This window comes from Talaromyces amestolkiae, assembly GCF_001896365.1.
Source record: "Talaromyces amestolkiae strain CIB chromosome Unknown scaffold22.1, whole genome shotgun sequence".
Classification (NCBI taxonomy): Eukaryota; Fungi; Ascomycota; class Eurotiomycetes; order Eurotiales; family Trichocomaceae; genus Talaromyces; species Talaromyces amestolkiae.
In genome coordinates, this window is record NW_024468058.1 from 320,791 (window position 1) to 338,403 (window position 17,613).

At 46.6% G+C, this 17,613-nt stretch overlaps 7 protein-coding genes across 7 annotated transcripts; 4 read left to right on the forward strand and 3 right to left on the reverse strand.

Annotated features, from left to right (window-relative positions):
* Positions 1 to 3: 3 nt before the first annotated feature.
* Positions 4 to 1,832, forward strand: BHQ10_009083 (uncharacterized protein; the record flags this gene model as incomplete). The annotated part of the gene is made up of 4 exons (XM_040881960.1): positions 4 to 291; positions 343 to 500; positions 554 to 1,091; positions 1,140 to 1,832. The coding sequence occupies 4 exons, from the start codon at positions 4 to 6 to the stop codon at positions 1,830 to 1,832; spliced, it is 1,677 nt and encodes a 558-aa protein (XP_040737585.1).
* A 392-nt stretch (positions 1,833 to 2,224) lies between these two features.
* BHQ10_009084 (uncharacterized protein) lies at positions 2,225 to 3,307 on the reverse strand (the record flags this gene model as incomplete). The annotated part of the gene is made up of 2 exons (XM_040881961.1): positions 2,225 to 2,843; positions 2,904 to 3,307. 2 exons carry the CDS (start codon positions 3,305 to 3,307, stop codon positions 2,225 to 2,227), a joined length of 1,023 nt encoding a protein of 340 aa, XP_040737586.1.
* A 1,052-nt stretch (positions 3,308 to 4,359) lies between these two features.
* Positions 4,360 to 4,885, forward strand: BHQ10_009085 (uncharacterized protein; the record flags this gene model as incomplete). Its single annotated transcript, XM_040881962.1, has 3 exons — positions 4,360 to 4,521; positions 4,593 to 4,750; positions 4,819 to 4,885. 3 exons carry the CDS (start codon positions 4,360 to 4,362, stop codon positions 4,883 to 4,885), a joined length of 387 nt encoding a protein of 128 aa, XP_040737587.1.
* Positions 4,886 to 5,245: 360 nt separating this feature from the next.
* Positions 5,246 to 8,023, reverse strand: BHQ10_009086 (uncharacterized protein; the record flags this gene model as incomplete). Its single annotated transcript, XM_040881963.1, has 7 exons — positions 5,246 to 5,686; positions 5,746 to 6,038; positions 6,347 to 6,467; positions 6,529 to 6,876; positions 6,949 to 7,251; positions 7,305 to 7,947; positions 8,001 to 8,023. 7 exons carry the CDS (start codon positions 8,021 to 8,023, stop codon positions 5,246 to 5,248), a joined length of 2,172 nt encoding a protein of 723 aa, XP_040737588.1.
* A 2,129-nt stretch (positions 8,024 to 10,152) lies between these two features.
* BHQ10_009087 (uncharacterized protein) lies at positions 10,153 to 11,929 on the forward strand (the record flags this gene model as incomplete). Its single annotated transcript, XM_040881964.1, has 3 exons — positions 10,153 to 10,685; positions 10,754 to 11,676; positions 11,736 to 11,929. The coding sequence occupies 3 exons, from the start codon at positions 10,153 to 10,155 to the stop codon at positions 11,927 to 11,929; spliced, it is 1,650 nt and encodes a 549-aa protein (XP_040737589.1).
* Positions 11,930 to 13,092: 1,163 nt separating this feature from the next.
* BHQ10_009088 (uncharacterized protein) lies at positions 13,093 to 14,831 on the reverse strand (the record flags this gene model as incomplete). The annotated part of the gene is made up of 3 exons (XM_040881965.1): positions 13,093 to 14,116; positions 14,197 to 14,591; positions 14,655 to 14,831. 3 exons carry the CDS (start codon positions 14,829 to 14,831, stop codon positions 13,093 to 13,095), a joined length of 1,596 nt encoding a protein of 531 aa, XP_040737590.1.
* A 1,034-nt stretch (positions 14,832 to 15,865) lies between these two features.
* On the forward strand, positions 15,866 to 17,203 carry BHQ10_009089 (uncharacterized protein; the record flags this gene model as incomplete). Its single annotated transcript, XM_040881966.1, has 1 exon — positions 15,866 to 17,203. The coding sequence occupies one exon, from the start codon at positions 15,866 to 15,868 to the stop codon at positions 17,201 to 17,203; it is 1,338 nt and encodes a 445-aa protein (XP_040737591.1).
* Between the last annotated feature and the right edge of the window lie 410 nt (positions 17,204 to 17,613).

Sequence of the window (17,613 nt, forward strand, 5' to 3'; positions counted from 1 at the left end):
ATCATGGCCGACGCATTCAAACCCCGTACCATGAAACGCAAGAATGTAAAGGGACTCGCCCTCAATTCCACACCAAAGCCAGCGTCCACCCCATCTGAAGGCGATGCTCAAGTCCCCGGCGCGGTCGGAAACACAGAGAGCACCCGTTCAGATACGTTGGAAATTGGCCTCGAGTTCAAGCTCGATTTGCGCAGTGAGGATTTGGTGACATTGAAGGAGGTTGGTGCTGGAAATGGCGGTACCGTGGCCAAGGTTATGCATGCCACGACAAAGGTCGTTATGGCACGGAAGGTTGGTCTCTCGATCGATTGTAGAGATTCATATCTGATTCTGAATTTTTAGATTATCCGTGTCGATGCGAAAGAGAACGTACGCAAACAGATCCTCCGTGAACTCCAGGTCGGTCACGACTGCAACTCGCCTTATATCGTCACATTTTACGGCGCCTTTCAGAACGAGTCGCGCGATATTGTCTTGTGTATGGAATATATGGACTGCGGGTGCGTACAGTCTTGACACTGGTTTGTAAGCAAATAATACTGACGATGTGAAGCTCTCTCGATCGCATCTCCAAAGAGTTCGGACCGGTCCGTATCGACGTCCTAGGCAAAATCACCGAGTCTATCCTCGCTGGCTTGGTATATTTATATGAGAACCACCGAATCATGCACCGCGACATCAAACCGTCCAACGTCTTAGTCAACTCTCGAGGAAATATTAAACTGTGCGACTTTGGCGTGGCTACCGAGACCGTTAATTCCGTCGCCGATACCTTTGTCGGTACTTCCACCTACATGGCTCCGGAACGTATCCAGGGAGGCGCATATACTGTTCGATCTGATGTTTGGAGTGTTGGATTGACTGTGATGGAGCTTGCCGTCGGACGATTCCCGTTTGATGCTACTGACTCGGCTGCCGGCGATCGAGCCAGTGCTGGGCCGATGGGAATTCTGGATCTTTTACAGCAGATTGTGCATGAGCCTGCACCTAAGCTACCCAAGAGTGACGCTTTCCCTCCTATTCTGCACGAATTTGTGGCCAAGTGCTTGCTCAAGAAGTCTGAGGAGCGGCCCACGCCGAGGGAACTCTATGTAAGACATAAGACCGTTCTTTCTATATATATCGCTAACAATCAACAGGATAAGGATGCTTTTCTGCAAGCCGCCAAGCGGACACCTGTTGATCTACAAAAATGGGCTCGAAAGATGATGCACGCCCAAGACCGTCATTCGTACCTAGAACCACCCGCCCCAGCTTCACTTAAAACAGCAACCACAACATCTAGCAGTCCTTCTCCAGATATGACGCCTCGAGATACCCCTGCTACAACCGTGTCAGCCGCGCCATCTCATCCTACGCCAACATTTGGGGAGATTCCGCTCCGAAACGACATTACTTCTGCACATAAACAACACTTTAGTCCGTCCTCTCACCATAACCCTACGCCCCATCATGCCGATTATAGCAATCACAATCAGTATGCGCAACAGCAATCACAACATGTATCACACAACTCCAGATCATCTCAATCCTCTTCGAGACAACAATCTCCGTACTTGTCCCTCGAACATCTCTCTCTTGAAAGTGAAGAAGCACGCAACGGAAGGGGCCGATCTCCACGCAACTACTCCGGCGAACCTCGATCTGCAATTGATCCCCCTTCACGGCCGCATTTCCCTCGCGCATTGAGTTCTAATCATCAGGGCGGACTACATACCACTACTTTACCCATGGGAGCTGCGCCTCCACCTTCAGGACCACTTCCGCCTCCGCCGCAGTCTGCTGGAGAATCATGGCGGAATCAGTACAGAGCACGAGAGAATATGACTTGATCTCTTTCCAACCGACGCTTTCGAAACACTCGGTATCCTCATAGCCCCCGCAGACCCCGCAACTCCGAATACGCATCCATCCTCTCGCGACACAATCTGAATCTGCATCATATGGCGTTGTTGTTGAGCTGTCATTTTCTTTTCTTTCTATATATCCCTTCCATACGCAACAAACACAACATCAGCGACTTGACGTCATCTTCTCCTTGCTCTTGTTTATAACTTGAATCCATGTATGTACACGTCTTGCCTACAGGTTTCTATATATCTAGGCGTTGGTTGCTGTAGATGAATCTATTGGTTAGAATAAACAAACATGCTCGTAAGTCAACTACCAAGTCTATTGTATATACTTGCAACCCACCTCTACCTTAGGTAGATATCTAGATAAATCAAAGAGAACTCTTAACAGCCTCCACCAACAACGTAATCGCCTCCCTCCCCGCCTCCAACACTGCATCCATCGCCAAAAACGGATGCGGCATCCCCTTCATAACATGCACCTCCGCCCTAACCCCATTCTCCTGCAACTTCTTCGCATACGCCTCCCCCTCACCCCTGAGCACATCCAGCTCTCCCACCACCACAACCGCCGGCGGCAACTTCGCCCAATGCCCATCTTCGTTACCATACAACAGCGGCGACGCTTCGGGGTTGCTCCATTCTTTCTCATCGGGCAGGTAATGTCTGCGATACCACATCATTTTCAGCGCTGGTAATGCGGCTGTAAATTCGAATTCTTTCCATGCCCAGTTGTTCTGGGGAGTGGCGGTGTTGTCGGTTACGGGGACGCTGAGGGCTTGCGCGACGATGTTGATTTGGCCTGGTCGTTCGAGGAGCGCTTTGTGCGTTAGGACGGCGGCGAGGTTGCCGCCGGCAGAGGAGCCGCCGACGCTGAGTTTGGAGGTCACGTTGATGTTTAGATGAGAAATTGTGGAAGGGGTGTGAAGCCAGAGGAGGGCTTCCCAGCAGTCGTGCACGGCGGCTGGGAAGGGGTTTTCGGGAGCAAGTCTGGTCAATACCTTAGCATTGGAATATATAGTAAAACGGAGCAATGGGAGGAGGACAAACCGATAATCAACACTAACAACCACAACACCCGCTCTCTTACAGATATTCGTGCAGACCGTATTCTCGGTATTTATGTTCCCCAACACCCATCCACCTCCATGCATATACAACATAACGCCATATCCACCTTCCGGGGCTGGTGTTTCGGGTGTGAATACTCGCACCAACACATCAGGACCTTCAGTTTCGACGCGTTTGATGGCGATGTCCTCTGTTTTGCCGACTGGTAGAACGGGACCGCCACCGGGGATCAGGACGCCTGATGTGCGAGAGGCGGCGACGGGTTGGAGGTGGACTTGTTGTTGGTTGATGATGTATTCGTTGTAAAAGGCGGCATACTCGGGATGGATGCGAGAGGCGATGGAGGGATGGAGGGGGTAGGGGGGTTGAGTTACGCCGGCCATTTTTTCTATCCCTTTTGGGAGCTTCTTGTTGATAGTATGAAGTTGTTTCAATTGCAGACGAGGAGATTGGGGTGTGTAGCCGACAAAACAACTATATAATCCAAACTGAAGAAAGGCGAAGCGAAAGAATCTTCTTATCTAAGTACAGTAACTAGATCACCCCTCACGACAGAAGAAGAAATAAATGTCAGTAGCGCAATCCCAGTCGTCCGCCAAAGCCCTAAACCTAAGCTATCTCATTACCAATCATGGGTTTCATCCCATCCCAAGTCAAGGTCCACGCTTACACGGGTGTACCAGAGTACGACACTACGAGCGAATCGTATAACACTCAAGATGTAAGGGAAAAGGTCACTTGACTATGCAATGCGTAACGAGAACACGGTCGATCTGGCATTGATGCATGCAAGCTCACGATTCTAGGTGTCCACGTATTGCGTGGGATGGTGTACTTGCGAGGTACGGATTGCCGAATACGGAATTGCGGGGTGATAAACGTTGTATCGGCTTACAGGTACAAGGGACGTAATATCACAATTTCTTCAAGGGGACTGCCAAGGTTTCCATTCTACATTCTTGTTAAATCCTGGAATTGGCACACTCTGACTCTCAAGCTATATCGTGAACCAGCTCGATATGCTGGACATATACAGTCCAAATCCGGCAATTGCATATCCACATCGATATACTCCACTCTTTATCTTATCGGTTATACACTTACCGGTACAATCACCGAGCGTGGGATGCACATTTTCCCCTCTTGCAACCTCCTTACTTTGTCGTTGTTGCATGGTGACCAATGAGATTGGTATGCCATCTAGATGTTAAGTGGCATGGTGGAATGCATCGTATTGGTAAGCGGAGGGGCTTCTAGAAATAGTTAGGTGAGGAATATGGAGGGGTAGGTACCTGAGCTGAGCTACTAGCTAGAGTATTTAACTATTTTTCCCATGAATTTCCCGTTTCTTCCTGCTCTTCATTCTTCACTTACTACTACACATTCTACACACTATAGTCAATCTTCGGCCTTCCGTTCATATACTTCAATCAAAATGACAACCAAAACCCCCGTCCTCACCGAAAAGGCCCCCAAGCCTTTGCCTGGTATCTACTCCCAGGCCATCATCGCCAACGGTGTTGTCTACTGCTCCGGTGCCGTACCCATGGACGCCGAGACTGGAAAATTGATTGATGGCGACGTTAAAGCTCACACTGTACGTCCCATTTCCCCATCATTGATTGCAACGATTTCCAGGTTTGCGGAATCAGGCTGATAGACAAAAAGCACCAATGCATCAAAAATCTGACCCACGTCCTCGAAGCGGCTGGTTCCTCGATTGACAAGGTTGTTAAAGTGAATGTGTTTTTGGATAATATGGATAACTTTGCGGATATGAATTCGGTGTACACGCAGTATTGGGGGGATGTTAAGCCTTGCCGAACGTGAGTAAATCCTTCCGTGTCTATTATACGTGTTCAGAGAATGAGGGACTGACCTGTGGATGGGGTAGTTGCGTTGCTGTCAAGACTTTGCCGCTTAATACGGACGTTGAAATTGAGTGTATTGCAGTTCTATAGGTATGGGTTTGCTCTTATATACCTAGGTGGGGGAGTTTTGTTGCTAATGCTATGGATAGAGTGCGGGTTTGGGACAGTGTATAAAAATGGAATCATGAAAATAAAAGCGGTCCTTGGAAGCAATTTGTATTTACCCGCGTATATACAACGACATTTGAAGTGTTCCAAGGTTACCAGCATGTGGGATAGTGGTTGACCCAAGCCTGATGGGTGATCAAATCCAAGGCTCAAATTTTGATAGTAAATATTGATTATACACGACTTCTCATTCATATTCCCAACGTAACAATTCCCTGTATTCTCATGATTGTATCAGAAATGAGATCTTTCCTAAGAAATCCTCGCCCCAACAGATGCAGCCTAAGCAGCGTCCAGAAATTGCGGGACACCAAGCGCCAGGCATAGCATTGCTACTAGAAACATTCCAGGGGTGAACGCATTTTGCAAATCTTTTGAATCAACCAGTACTAGCCACAATACCACAAATAGCAGCCCAACCACGGTGAGTGCACCCATCCACAGAACAATTTTCCACATTGACCAGCCCTGAACGGCGTGTAATCCCCAGCCTTCTGCTCCTTTGTGTGGTTGCAATAGAGGGTCAACTTTCTTCGGTATCATTTCCAAGGTGTCATTGCCTACAACCTTTGACGGATCATGTATGCCAGCTAGTATCTGCTCGGAAGCAATCGCCATGTGAACGAGCTCAGGCTGGGATAGGACGTATTCATATCCCGGTGGCTTGGGAAGTCCCACTGACATACAAATGACCTGGCTTTTCCCTGTGTAGAGCCGATTGAACTCCGATCATAGAATATTAGATTTTCATAATGCTATGTCATGAGGCGAAGAACACTTACGCTAGTGAACTTGATGCCCAGACAAGTTTTCCATGACAGGTATCGTCCTCGAAGGCCTCTGATACGATCGTACGAAGCCTTCAATTTTGTGCAAAGAATCCGGTCTTCTGCAATTTGATGCGGGTCCTCAATGCAAAGCCAAGTCTCTGACGGCTCAACCCAGGCCTTGTCGACACACCAGTACAGTTCTTTCACCTGGGCCTGAGGGCTTGGTGAAGCTGAAGGTGTAGTAATGGCTCCACTGCTTAAATCCGACGACTGGGGCCCATTTTTCGTCGAGTGATGCGGAGCCACTATATTTAGATTAGATGACTGACTCGAACCGGAATTGAATGAGCCTGGTTGTGGGTTGGACCGTGGCAATAAAGGTTCCGCTGGGAGAGAAGAAAGTATCGTGCAGCAGTTTTCTTTGTACAACTTGACCACCTCGTTAGGTAGATCGACATAAAGGTTGTGTGTGCACCACTATGGAAAATAGACACATCAGTCACCTGCAGTACCAATGCATAACATTTTTCTCTGCGACCTACCTTCCATCCAACCCTCGTTAAACCTGAGGGACATGAGTATCGAACAGGAGGAAACGGCCACCAAGAAATACAGGCACCGAATCTTTGCTCGATGAACGATCTTGTCTTGTCCAATATCGACGGTTTCGGGATGCTATCTGTATTTTCAAAGTGTACAAAGCGTCTGCCATCAAAGAAACAAGCACTACTCGACTGTTCCAATTTAGCCACTGCGACGACTTGGGAATGTCAAGTCGGAAAAGGGCCAACTCACATTGGCCAAAAATCTTGAAACTTCGGCAGCGGAAGGGCATTCATCTCGAGTTCCCAACATCCTCAATGTAATTTCGGTCACCTCTTTCCCCCAAGGTTGATCTCTCAACGTCCACCTCAGCCACGCCATGATATCTAACTTGACGATATTCTCATTATAAGGAGTATCCTCATCATATTTGAATAGAATGCATTTATAAAACTGCTTGACACCTACCGTGCTTCCCCCGAGATAGGTCAAAAGCTCAGCAAAAGCAATACCCAGCTTCCAAACATCCTCGTAACGAAGCAATTTTCGGATCTTTTCAGAGTCCACAGTATTTTTCTTTGCTATACCAAAGTCGGCAAGCTTAGCAATCAGTCTTAGACCATTAGCGTGCTTGTATATAAGAATATTAGATGATTTTATGTCCATATGCACCATGTGATATCGGTCATGTAGAAATTGGATGGCACTTGCAAGGCCTTCAAACTGTGCCCACAATGTGCCCGAGAATTGCGAGAGCGCACTGTGATTGATAGATCCACAAATAAACTGCTTCATGTCTCCGATAGCCATCGGGAAAAGAAAGTTGCGGCTGACCGTATTGTCGTCTCCATACAGAAAGCCACCTAGGAATGTAACAATGTTGGGGTGATGTACGCGAGACACTGCGTATAAACTTTGATACTCTTCGTCAAATCTTTTTGAGCTTATTTCTTTCTTTAATTGTTTCACGGCAAGCTAGAAGATGCCAGATCAGTGATATTGTACCCCTGACATCCAGTACCACCTACCTTGGTCATAAAACTCCCCCCTACCCCGTCTGTACCAGCATTTTCCCTGGTTACCACGGCATCGACTTCAAAAACTGTGGAAGTATGTCCTTGGAAGATGTTCCTAAAGCCATGCTCTCGTGTTCCAATCCCATTTTTATTGATACCTCTCCATTCCTTTATTACCAGGACGGAACTGGAAGCTTTATCGCCGCCAAGCTGCTCATATCCAACAGTGACTGTGATGTCGCCTTGCGCTGAGATTTGAATATTCGGATTTTCACCTGAGCTTGAATACTCGAAGGATCCCGACATGGACCGAGCTTTTCCTGGTGCTTCTATGCTCTTTGAGATAGTTCTCTTGTGTAGAGCCGTCCCGTTTATGAAAATGGAAGTAGAATCGCCGAGAGCCTTGCGTTTCTTCAATCTAGAAGAAATTTCGCTCCAATTTAAAGTTCTTCTTGATGTGAAAGAACTTTCACCCGAAGCCTTGATAATTTTTGACGGGGAAAGAGATTCCTCTGAATCCTTTCGAAAGGACGTGATCTCGCCTTCCGAGGAGCTTTCGGCAGTAAGCTCTGGGTACAGTTTCAAATACTCAAGGTTTCCTGATAGAGATCGAGATGCCGCTGGCGCCTCAGGGTACTCTTCATGCTGCAGATTTCTGGAATCGTTATACCTTTTTCCCAATTGTTGATGATGCGAACAGAAACATACTGAGAGCTAGACTCGTTGTCCATACAGCTTTGAGTCTCATCCTAACGGGTTACTCTGATATTAGCAATAGAATAATCAAATATCGTAGACTTCACAAGCGCTACGCACATCTGTGAGCGGCCTTGGACTTTGAAGATGCCAGGAACCATCGATCATCTATGTAAGATTAGACGACTAAGCTATGACAGTCATGAAAAAAACAAGCCGACCTCAAGCTTCCACTGGTGGTCAAAGAGACTATTTAGAAGCACAACGAGTCTTTCTTTGCGTAGGTTTTCACCTGCGATCACTTGAGTCGTTTCCCGTCTTGGACCTAACATATTGGGAGAGGTAAGATGATGCAATTTCGCGAAGTTCGTTCAGACAGGGAGACGTGTGTCATTCCCGATGAGATCAAAGTCCTTCGAAATATATACTGGTGGTATTACTTGTCGTTTAGAAATGAGGAAGGTGTCGGAATAAGCACAAGGCTACGCAGCCTGATGCACAACACGCGAAGTCGACTAGTATGAGGCTGACTTTCGATCTGCACACTAACATCGTGGCTGTACGGAGCATCCAGCCGCATATATTCTCCGATCGAACCAGGAAAGATACTGGGATGCTTAGTATCAAATTTATCCACGTCCCATTCCATCTTCTCATATGAAGTCTGCAATAGAAAAATCACATGATATGGAAGAGGCGAGCCCAAATAGTATCTAGAAATTCCACTTCAAACATGCCCTTGAATCCATCTCATAGTGCCTTGGTCATGAAACGAGTGGAATATAACAGTGCCACTGTAGGCTCACCGTAGCCATGAGCTAGCCATAATGAAATTTCATTCCCAGTTCTTATAAGTGATAGCCGCGAACGCTGCTTCTAGATGCCACTAACACGGGCTAGGGAGACTAGGACGGTAGTAGAGCTCTCTCTAGGACGAAGGACCCTTTTTAGTCATGATCTAGTCTCGTGGGGCCTCTAGCAGCTAAGTACACGCTATTATTGAAGTCACCCACCTTCCATCGCCAAGACTCGTTGTGTTCAACTTGCCAGAGCCAAGTATAATTGTGCATTGGCAAATAAGAACTAGTGGGAAATGAACCTCGGTTCGAGAAAGTAAAAATTCCTTGCGAGCCGGAGTGCCCATCTGGAAGGCCCAAAATCCCATTATTATCGATTCCAACCTCCGGCAGGGAGTGTTCACGCCGTTTTCGTTCGTGATGGTAATTGAGGACTGGAGAACTGGAAGGGTTCCATAGATGGTAGGACGAACTACAATCAAGATGTGAGTCTTCTCATTTTTGCTCTGTATCTCGAACTTATTCACCAGGCTCTGGGTTTGAAATGTATGGCTGTCGTATTTCAATTTGGCCGATAGGTAACTTCCGATCAACGCTTTTTGCTGTTATGTCCCCGGTGTCACCCTCTCCCGCGAGCTTGACGCCCACAAGTGGTATTTCGGACCGCTCAAAGAATGGGAAGGCCGACTTCTGATTTTGAACTCCTGCAGAAAGAATGTGATGCAAGCAAACTGCCATATTGGCATTTTGGACAGAGTCGATATCAAATGCTGCAGTCTTCCAGCTGATTGTGGGTGTGTATCACGGCATTGTGCCAGTAGATATATATCAGTTGCCAGAATGTGTCGCTGCAAGACTGGGACGAGGAAACGATTAATTCGATTCAACCAGGAACATTGAAAGCATGTAATAAACTTAGATTCCAGCAAGAATCAGGTTATCATACTCTCCCCCTCTCCAGTGTACTATCCACTATATACTTCACAACGTCATGCTCTTTTCTTTCTTTGCGAGTCGCCAAAACCCCAATAAAACATACGTACAACCTGATTTCGACAAGTACAACTTGGATACCCGCCTCCATCCCCCTGGGGCGAAATCCAGGGAAATGCGTGTGTACAGTTGTATGGAACATTGCTGTACTGTGCAACGCGACAGGCAATGGAATATGTTCAACTCAACCGCCAAGGGCATTGCTACTCTCATTGGCCATGAGGGAATTGGGGCAGATGCGAAATTATGTGCTCTCCCTTGCTTCTAGATCTAGACCAGAGATAAAAAGCCAGAGGTGGCCGCTCTCTCACTGCAAACCTTACTCCCGAAAATCGACATCTGGATTACTTTGTTGAAAGCAAGAACCAAAGAACATGGATAAAAAATACCCCGAATGCGCTCATCACGATGTGGTGGGCACCACCATAACGAAACCATACTCCAAAGGCCTCGACGCGATTGTCGGAGTACCAGGAGTTTGGGAGGCCACCCTTGCGGATGCCCAGGCTGCTAATGCCCATGAACATTCCCTCAGCGTCCGTCATGCATTGAAGTCGTATCCCTGGGCAGTGGTCTGGTCTCTTATGATTTCTTTGTCGATTATCATGGAGGGCTATGATACTATCCTTATCGGCTCATTATATGCGTATCCAAGCTACGCCGAGCGCTTTGGCAGCATTGATTCCTCCACTGGTAAGAATCAGATCCCTGCGAAATGGCAGAGTGCAATGGGCAGCGGACCACCGGTTGGAGCCATTATTGGCGCCCTCTTGAATGGCTTGGTGATCCAACACTTGGGGTATCGACCGGCCTTCTTGCTTGGCCTTGTCCTGATGGCATCGTTCTGCTTTATATCCTTCTTTGGTACGAATGTCGAACTGCAAGCCACTGGGCAAATTTTGTGCGGGTGAGGCCAAAGCCAACATTCTTGTTCCTTTTACACCCTTTATTCCTGCGACCACTGACTCAAAAAAGAATACCATGGGGCATCTTTGCGACAATTGGCCCCGCCTATTCTTCAGAGCTTTGTCCGCTTCCTCTTCGACCGTATCTCACTGCGTATACTAATATGTGCTTTGCAACGGGTCAACTCATCGGTGCCGGGGTTCTACAAAGCTTCCTTAATCGGAATGACGACTGGGCTTGGCGCATTCCGTTCGCTCTCCAATGGATGTGGATTCCTTTTCTCTTTGTTGCATCCTTCCTCATGCCCGAGTCTCCGTGGTACTTAGTCCGAAAAGGCAAATACGCAGAAGCAGAAAGGGTTGTATGTTCGCTGATGTCAAATGACGAAAGAGAACACGCACGCCCTTTGGTTGCGTCGATGATTCACACGAATAACCTCGAACAAAAGATTGCAGAAGGTGTCCAATACTGGGACTGCTTTAGAGGCATTGACCTTCGCCGCACGGAAATTGCCTGCGTCTCTTTCATTGGGCAGATTACCTGTGGTGCTCAATTTGCTTATTCTGCTACTTACTTCTTCCAACAAGCAGGTCTTAGCTCTAACGACTCTTACAAACTAAATATTGGCGGGACCAGCATCGCGTTTTGTGGTACCATCGCGTCGTGGTTTTTAATGAGACGATTTGGTCGACGGAGCCTTTATTTGACTGGGATGGCGCTAATGGCTACTTTTCTTTTCATCATTGGAGGTCTCGCGATTGACACAAAAAGTCCATCAATTAAATGGGTTCAATCGATTCTTTGCATCGTTTGGCTACTCATATACTCTCTTACTGTTGGTCCCCTGGGCTGGAGTATCCCAGCAGAAGTGTCATCCACACGTTTAAGGTCGAAAACTGTGGTATTGGCTCGGACTTGCTATTATCTGGCACAAATCGTGGCAAATGTCATACAACTCTACATGATGAACCCAACTGCATGGAACTGGAGAGGTTTGTTTTCCATTCTTTGATTAGTCAAGTCATGTTCCTCTCTCTGACAGTCGTAACAGGGAAAACTGGGTTTTTCTGGTTTGCCTTCGCATTTCTCAGTGTTGTGTGGGCATTTTTCCGACTCCCCGAGACAAAAGGACGAAGCAATGAGGAGCTTGATGTGATGTTCGATGCTAAAGTCCCAACCCGGAAATTCAAAAGCTACCAAGCCAACGCCTACAGTTTTGATGAGGAGGGAATACGTGAGGCTTAGGGATCTCAATTGAGAAGGAGGACGCACGCGGCGTGGAATGTAGTCGGAAGTTGGAGAATTTCACTAGTACTTGACTCTTGCTTGAGGAAGGTGTTAAATCGTCAACTTTGTAAGCTCGAATACAGAGCTACTCTTTGTATGGCCGGTCTGAGTATACAATATCCGGGAACACTGGATTCTATATGATACATACCTGAAGTGATAGTCTTGTGATAAGCTTAAAGTTACTAGGTATAGATCTGACTAGGCTTACAAAGATAACACTGTTTTCTCAAACAAATTTTCAAGACCCATGCCTGTAATTCGAGAAGAGAGACGCATAGCTCAACAAGTAGCAGAATATGGTCTAAAAAGAGCCCCATGCAATAATAGCCAAGTCTCGGAGATGGTCCAAACAGCTGGTCATTCTAATAACACGACGACACCTTCCCGGAGGACTTGCAAAGCCCCTTCCTTAGAACAAAGATCATCAACGCCCTCTAGATAAAGCCTCACGCCTTCACCGGACCGAATAGAATCCTGTACAAATTCAGAGACAATGGCCCGATCCAGTTGCATTATGTTTAGTACTCTTATCCACCTAGACCCAGATTGAGAACAACGCGGTCCGAATTCCTGAGCTGAATTACTATTGTTTCCCGGGTCGATAATGCGTCGGAAAATTAAATACTATCATCAGGAGAGTCATTAGCCACCTGAAGATATCTTCGGGATTCATCTGAATTCCCTGTCCCGGGAAGTCGATTTTGCAGTCTTAGTGTTGATGCGAAGCCAATCGATCAAAGAGCAAGTGCAGTCAGGAACGTTGTAATTGGCTCAATTATGAGTCTGACGGAAATCTGTGGAGGTGCCAAAGCATTGCGCCAGCGTGTCACAGCTAATCGGGCCTTGTGTCGGTCTTGGTAAGCCCACACCAGAATGGTATGCTCCCATGTAGCACCGAAATTTGAAGTGTGAAACTTGTTCCAAAACAAGCGGCTGCGTGTGCCACATCTAAAAGTTTTCGCACCGGAGTAGGGATCGCTAGCCGCGCTAGATCGAGGTGTAAAACGACCGAGCTCTCCAGACCTCCAGCCTTTGCTGGAAGGCTCGATGCTTCCCAGTGCAAAGGTCTAAACAATCGCAAGCATGATTTCGCCTAAGAAAAGATCTGGGATATTTCCTCAATCCTTGCGAATATCAAGACTGTCAATCATATCGGTGAGTTCGTCCAGTACGCTATTTTGTACGGCTTGTTGGAGCTGAGGTGTGCAAAGGTCACTCCCTAAGCCAAAGTCGCAATCGAGGCATCTCTGTGCGATTTTCTTGTACCTAGGTCCTAGTCTACATGACTGGACTGCTAATCTTCGAATTCTACCAATATCCCCACCGTCAACAAGCGCCCAATGTCCAACCTGCAGTAGGACGACTCCTAGACAGTACAAAGTCAAATTGCGGATGCCATACTGGAATTTAGCATCTTCAATTACAGCGGACATATTGGGCTCAGGGTAGTCTTCAGTTGCATCAATGAAGGCTTGGTCATTATTATGGCTTTTTGAAGAAAATTCCGTGGTGAGATGCAGGGACCGCAAACAAGCGTCGGAAAACTCATCACCAAATCGAAAAAAGCCAATATCGTGCAAGCCCCAGTATTCATTTAGCCAAGGAGTGGCATGAAACTGTAGCATCGCTGATACCAAAGTGCGCACTAGCTTCAATTGATCCACTACCGTCAAAGTATCATCCAGAGGTTGGCTTAACAACTCATACACAGGCGCCAGCTCGCCTTGAGACTTTGCCTGGAGAGACTCGCTGTTCGGATTGTTGCCTGAGAAGAAAATATGGCAGTATTTGTCAACGGTGGTGTCAATATATCCGATACAGATTTCTTCTCTGTGGCGCTCCTGAGATGGTTCTGTTTGCCGAGCCAGGTCAGAACAAATATCAGACGAGCTACTGAGATTCACGTAATCACACAACTGCAATATTTCCTTGTCAAGAGACCTGTCAGAAGTGTCATCCGTCAAGAATAATTTCCGCGCTTTCCCTGTTCGTTCGGTAACTTGTTCTGCTGCACGGTGTGAGGACTCGCCAATCATCATTTCTTGGTTCTCTACCGCGCCTTCTGAGGGTGAAACATAGCATCCGGAATCTTTGCATGGCCGACTATACGAGAGAACTGACAAGCGTACTAGATTCTCGAGTCTAGGATTTGAAAATTGGGTGTCAATATATCTAAACTAATCATCGTTGCAATGTGACAAGCCGGAGGAAGTAATACTCACGTTTTTTGTGGTGGGCGACTTTCTGATAATATCATCAGATCCAGACGAAATTTTGGATTAGCTGAAACATCCAGCAATAACTTCGCATAATGCGCAAGATGGGTGGATTGGGAGCAGGACCACGACGTGGTCAACGCTTCGTGCAGTGCTCGAGAGACATGTCTGATGGCCTCATACTGAGTACACTCCTCACGGGACCGCTTTCTCCCTCTGCTGATTGAAGCGGTTTCTTGATAGTGCGAAGGTCTCTGGAACTCTTTGAGATGTTTACGTAGTAATTGCAAATCTGCATTGGCCGTACGCAGAGCCTCGATCAGTTGATCATACCCGGACTGCTTAAATGACATCTTAATGGCCGATTGTATCCGGGTTAGTCTAGCTTGGGTATCTACATCCTAGTTTGCTATTATCAGCCAATTGTTCTAAATTAGAGAGTAAAAGCACACTGGTCATCATACCTGCCGTTGCGCAGGAACAGAGTCAAAGTGATTCAGCTCTGCGCTTAGTTCTGCCAGTCTTTCATCGATTTCCTCCACGATTCTCAAGCATGTATCGTAATTTTTATCTAAACACGTTCTCCACTGCTGACTGATAGAGCCATCGGTCCACTTGATATGTTGAGAATCGGCGAGCATCGCGCGAATAGTACCTTCGTCGCTAACAACAAGTCGCAGTAGAAAGTGGCATTCATTTAGAAAAAGGCGCTGCTGGGTTTCAAATTGGCGATTTAAGCGGAGTAGAATTCTGGAGTATTGACGATACGTCTTGAATTTGCCATATATCATGCTATAGGCACCTATAGCGCTGAGTACGATTGGCGTGAGGCCAATGACGAGAGATGCCGGATCTGTCATGATGGATGAGCTGCCCCCAGAATTTTGGAAATCTTATTGGGGTTCCTCTTCTTTTTTATGCCACCGCCAAGACAAGGCTGAGAAAGTCACGTACTGTGTTTAAGGGATTGATACAAGGCGAACCTGGCTGTGGTGGCTGTGCATGCAGCTAGCTAGCATCAGGCCGAAGACTATCCCGGTCGCGTTTCCGCCTGTATATATGCCCATATTTCCTCAAAATTGTTGTTGGGTTATCGACTTATATAAGAAACTTTTCAAAATGTCGTTATCTCCTAAACCTACAGCATCACCAGCAGCACCGCTGCCGACGGGCATAAGTAGCCTAGCAGACCTTATGAAGAAAAGGCATATCATAGCTGATATATACACCAAATGCACCAGGTTCTATTCAATGCTCCTCAAACGAGCATCTGGGAACCGAGATATTCCACCACATATCTACCGGGACCTCGAAAGTAGCCATAGCTCTCTTGTTCTTTGGGGTCAGGGATATGGTGTTGCAGATGGGAATCTTGATGAAGCATTGAAAAAGTCCAAGCTGCTACAAAGCATAACTCTGGAGCCATTGATCCGAATAAGCGAAACATTAAGAAATCGTATATTTTTTACCTCAGCAGATTATTTCGTTTACAGGGCTAACTTACCTTTCTCAAATAGGACTTCATCCTCAGTTGGCTTCTGGTATACATAAAAATGACTCGTACCCAAAGTACACCTTGTTAGTGCTTATAAATGAAGCCAAACGGAGGTTACTTGCTCTTCAAAGCGGACTCCGTGATCTACACGGGGATGATATCGCTTCTTGTCTCGAGACAATGAATTTACTAGACGAAGACTCCTTAGAAGATATGGTAGCCGATATCAAGACCGATACGCAATGCTTGATAGATCTCGACTCAATGTACGAATACCCTGTCAACGACCTGGAGAGTCAGCCTGCCAACCGGTGCGAGGCAACGTCGACTTCTCTAAAGTGGCGCCAAAAGTTTGCCGATATTGTATATCAGTTGTTTCCATTGGCTGGTCAGGACCTCATACAGCAGCTTGGATGGTTTTTGAATGGTCGTTCAGACATGCGACAGCACGAATATAATCCCTCCAGCAAGATAGCACTACAGAGTTTAATCGAGGAAGATATCTACGATACTCTGATTTTATACTTCAATGTATGGAAATTACAGAATGCCATTGATTCTAGCTGTCCTCTTTGCTGCGAGAGCGTTGGAAATACCGACTTCTTCGAGACGCATCTGCCGCAGCATGCAGAGGAAATATATCTTCAAGCATATCATCCGAGGGTTGATAAGACCAATGGAAAGACTTACACTCATCTGAATCTGATGGAGAGAAAGCCAACAAAGCCATTGTCTAAAGACTTGAATCAAACCATCAAGGACAACAAGACATCTACCTTTACGAAGCACGACCTAGTGCTACACGATAGTACACGTAAGGAGTCGGACGATGACCATGGATTGATGAGCACTTCGGATTTAAATTTGCCTATCAAAAAGGCTTTTGCTATTTCCAAACCCTCCACAAACACAAAATCTCGACCGCGAAACTTTTGTCATCTTTGCAGTGACCACCCCGAGGGATTTTACGGGGAGCATGAGTTGCGCCGCCACATTGCACGTGCCCATTCAAGAACTCGGAAGGTCTGGGTGTGTGTGGACATTTCTCCAGACCAAAGCTTTCTTGCCAATTGCAAATCTTGTAGAAATGGGAAGAAGTATGGCGCATTCTACAATGCAGCCGCACATTTGCGTCGAGTGCATTTCAATAAACTGCAAAGTTACCGTTCTGGTCGACGCAAGTCTAGAGTTTATAGTCACCGCGGTCGCATGGGTGGCAGCAAATTTCTTCCTATGGACATGGTGAAATATTGGATGCAGGAAAGGGAAGAAGTCATAATTGGTGATACGGAGACAGGGCATGCCGAGACGAAAACCCCTTCCAGAAAGACTTTATCTAAATACTTACCGTCAATTAACGAGGGATCCATAATTGGTGATACGGAGACAGGGCATGCCGAGACGAAAACCCCTTCCAGAAAGACTTTATATAAATACTTACCGTCAATTAACGAGGGATCTGGTGGGCCTCTTAGGCGCAAGGAATGGGTGAGGAAGTACCTGGGAAGTGTCGTGTAGGATCAAGCCGAGAGCTGAATCATTTTGACTCTATTCCTGCATAATAATAAGTATGATAATTGAATTGTGCTTTTACTATCTTGCTAGCTTAGAATGTAGCAAGTGATGATAGCAATCCAGGATGTAAATACTCAATTACCTCTATGGCAACCTAGTTAGCCGTTAATTTTGCATCTGGGTCAAATCAACAATTTCTTACATGTTACCAAGGTACCTATAGATGCAGTTTCACGAAATATGCTTCCGCTGCCCCACGTCCGATTGACAGCTTCCTGAAAGCTTACTACCGACCTAATGTACTAACAAATCAGGCTAACAACCCATCCATAAAGCCCTAATAATCCATACATCTTGTACACATTTGTAGGTAAGTTGATGTGTACGCGTTTCTGTACAGAATGAATGGTGGG